Source organism: Berghia stephanieae, chromosome 11 (genome assembly GCF_034508935.2).
Source record: "Berghia stephanieae isolate SIO BIC M18660-M18661 chromosome 11, UCSD_Bste_1.3, whole genome shotgun sequence".
In the NCBI taxonomy this organism is placed as follows: Eukaryota; Metazoa; Mollusca; class Gastropoda; order Nudibranchia; family Aeolidiidae; genus Berghia; species Berghia stephanieae.
In genome coordinates, this window is record NC_088370.1 from 39,465,794 (window position 1) to 39,468,293 (window position 2,500).

A 2,500-nucleotide genomic window follows, 5' to 3' on the forward strand; every position below is an offset into this window, starting at 1 on the left:
TGCTTCATTCTTAGCTTATTTGAAAGTATTCTTGGGGGTATCTCCTATAATATTCAGAACAGTGAATTTTATGTGCTATTCAAGGAATTTTACTTTTTCTGTTTTTCAACGTTCATTTGGTGCTAAGTTAAGTGCTTGTTGATGCAGAAGGTGTTGCCGGTTATGGTGCAAGTTACGATATTATATTTATTATAGCGTTATTGGAGTTGGTGTTGCTATAGCTGAGTTTTAATTCTTAAGTTGTTTCTTTTTTGTGCATCTGTTGATTTGTTATCTGGATAATAACAAAACGTCACCATGAACTGCCTCAGTGTTCCAGATGAGGTTTGTATATAACTGTATAAAATATGTATAATTCATGTTTGAATGTCGCTTATTTTATTGGGGGTTCCGGAAAAAAAAAAAGGGGCGGGGGGGGGGGGGGGTTGTTTTGATTTGTTTTAAATATTGGTGTATTTTAAACTTGCTTCTGTTGTGATATAATGCATGCGCGTGTGTATGTGTGTGCGAATCGAATGTGCGATTGTGTATGTGTGAATATTTATATGTTGAAATAAATAGACAGGTAAATAGGTAGATAAAGGGACACACAGTGGTAGTTTCAGACACAAATAGATAAATATAAAGATAGAGAAATCTATGACAGAAAGACAGATAGATAGATACATAGATAGACAGATAAATGGATAGATAGATAGATAGATAGATAGATAGATAGATAGATAGGGATATATATATATATATAATATATATATATATATATATATATATATATATATAGAGAGAGAGAGAGAGAGAGAGAGAGAGAGAGAGAGAGAGAGACGGGAGATAAAAGCCAGCAGAGCGACAGACACAAACAAACAAGCAGTGAAGTATAAAGGGAGAGATGAATAAACAACGGTATTTAAATATTTTAACTAAGGCTGATTAAGTCTTAGGAAGCTCGTCGAACGCTCGGCTTTTCACAACGCAACTCCTCTGACATTCATTCTTCCCATTTGACTCCCATGTTTAATCAATACATTACATCGTCAATCACTCCAAATGTTATATTACATTCAACCCATTTTAAGCGGGGTTCGATTTAAGTCTAACTGGCCTTTTAAAAAGAGCAAATAAAACACATCAACAACACGGAAAGCTGAATAAAAGGAATGGAAAAGAAATTCCTCGCAGACTGTATGCGTAGCTGAGTGGTCTTGTGGTATGACACTCGCCATTGGATCGGAAGGTCCAGGGTTTGAGTCTCGCTCTGAGCGGCGCATAGTTGAGTCATTGGAAAAGGCAAAGGAATGGAAAAGAAATTCCTCACATACTGTATGTCACATTTTCTTCTCAGCTTTCCTCTTTGAAAATGATCAGGGGCAATAACTGTCAACAGTCTTATTATCTACGCGTGGCTGAGTGGTCTGACACTCGCCATTGAATCGGAAGGTCCAGGGTTTGAGTCTCGCTCTGAGCGGCGCGTAGTTGAGTCATTGGAAAAGGCTCTTTACACATGCACATTCTCTGAGTGCACACAAGTGAAATGGGGGATCCTTGCTGGTAACTTGCTAAATAAAAGAAATTACAATAGCGCTTGACAGGCGTCATGTCACGGCCTATAGATAGTATGCAGATGACGTCACGCAGGTCTTTATTATTGTTTTTTGCCATCCGCGTTTATGAGTAATGCTTACTGAACTCTATTAACCCGACTATAATCGGTCGTGGACACACACAGTTTTGTGTGTTGGTCCGTTATACTTCCGGATGGCAATGTTATGAGCTTCTAAGCCAAGCGCATACTATCTATATTGTAAATGTTACTATTGACTTGATCACCCCCACAAAGTGCTTTGTGCACACCAAGAGAATCGTAAGAGCGATGCTACTCAAGCTTCAAATGAAGGCAGAGTCGCATCGCTCTTACTGCTGTCTTGGTGAAAGTGACTCTGCCTTCAATTGAAGCCCGAGTTGCATCGCTCTTACTGCTCTCTTGGTGAAAACGATTAAAAATGAAGCTATGACAAGATATATAAAGGTGGGAAAGTTGGGGGGGGGGGGGTATGCATCGCTCTTACTGCTCTCTTGGTGAAAACGATTAAAAATGAAGCTATGACAAGATATATAAAGGTGGGGAGTTGGGGGGGGGGGGGAATGCATCGCTCTTACTGCTCTCTTGGTGAAAACGAATAAAAATGAAGCTATGACAAGATATATAAAGGTGGAAAGTTTGGGGGGGGGGGGGTATTAACTTGGACAAATTAAGGTTTCGTCGTCAAAGAGTTAAAAACAAAAGCTATGATAATGTCGTCATGTTTTCAACACAATGTTTACTGTATAACTCTTTCAGCTCTGAGGCTATACTATTCCCATTTCCGTCACAAAATGGCTGACACCTGATTGAGGCAGCATTAGAATGACAAGCTAAGAAGACAAAGCGACATTCGAATTCCAATCAAAATCTCAATTTAAATACCCCCCTAGGGCCAATTGAATGTGCTGATGAAAGAAAGGA

General features: G+C 39.1%; 1 protein-coding gene across 4 annotated transcripts in view; it reads left to right on the forward strand.

Annotated features, from left to right (window-relative positions):
• The window catches only part of LOC144956961 (neo-calmodulin-like), a 425,832-nt gene that overhangs the window by 341,088 nt on the left and 82,244 nt on the right, over positions 1–2,500 (forward strand). The window contains exon 2 of one of the 4 annotated variants that reach the window (XM_078887825.1): positions 1–324. This exon is cut by the window's left edge and continues 427 nt beyond it. The exons of the other annotated variants lie outside the window; for them this stretch is intronic. Coding sequence (XP_078743951.1) covers positions 298–324 — 27 coding nt within the window. The 5' untranslated portion in view covers positions 1–297. The remainder of the gene's footprint in view (positions 325–2,500) is intronic. 4 annotated transcript variants of the gene reach the window in all.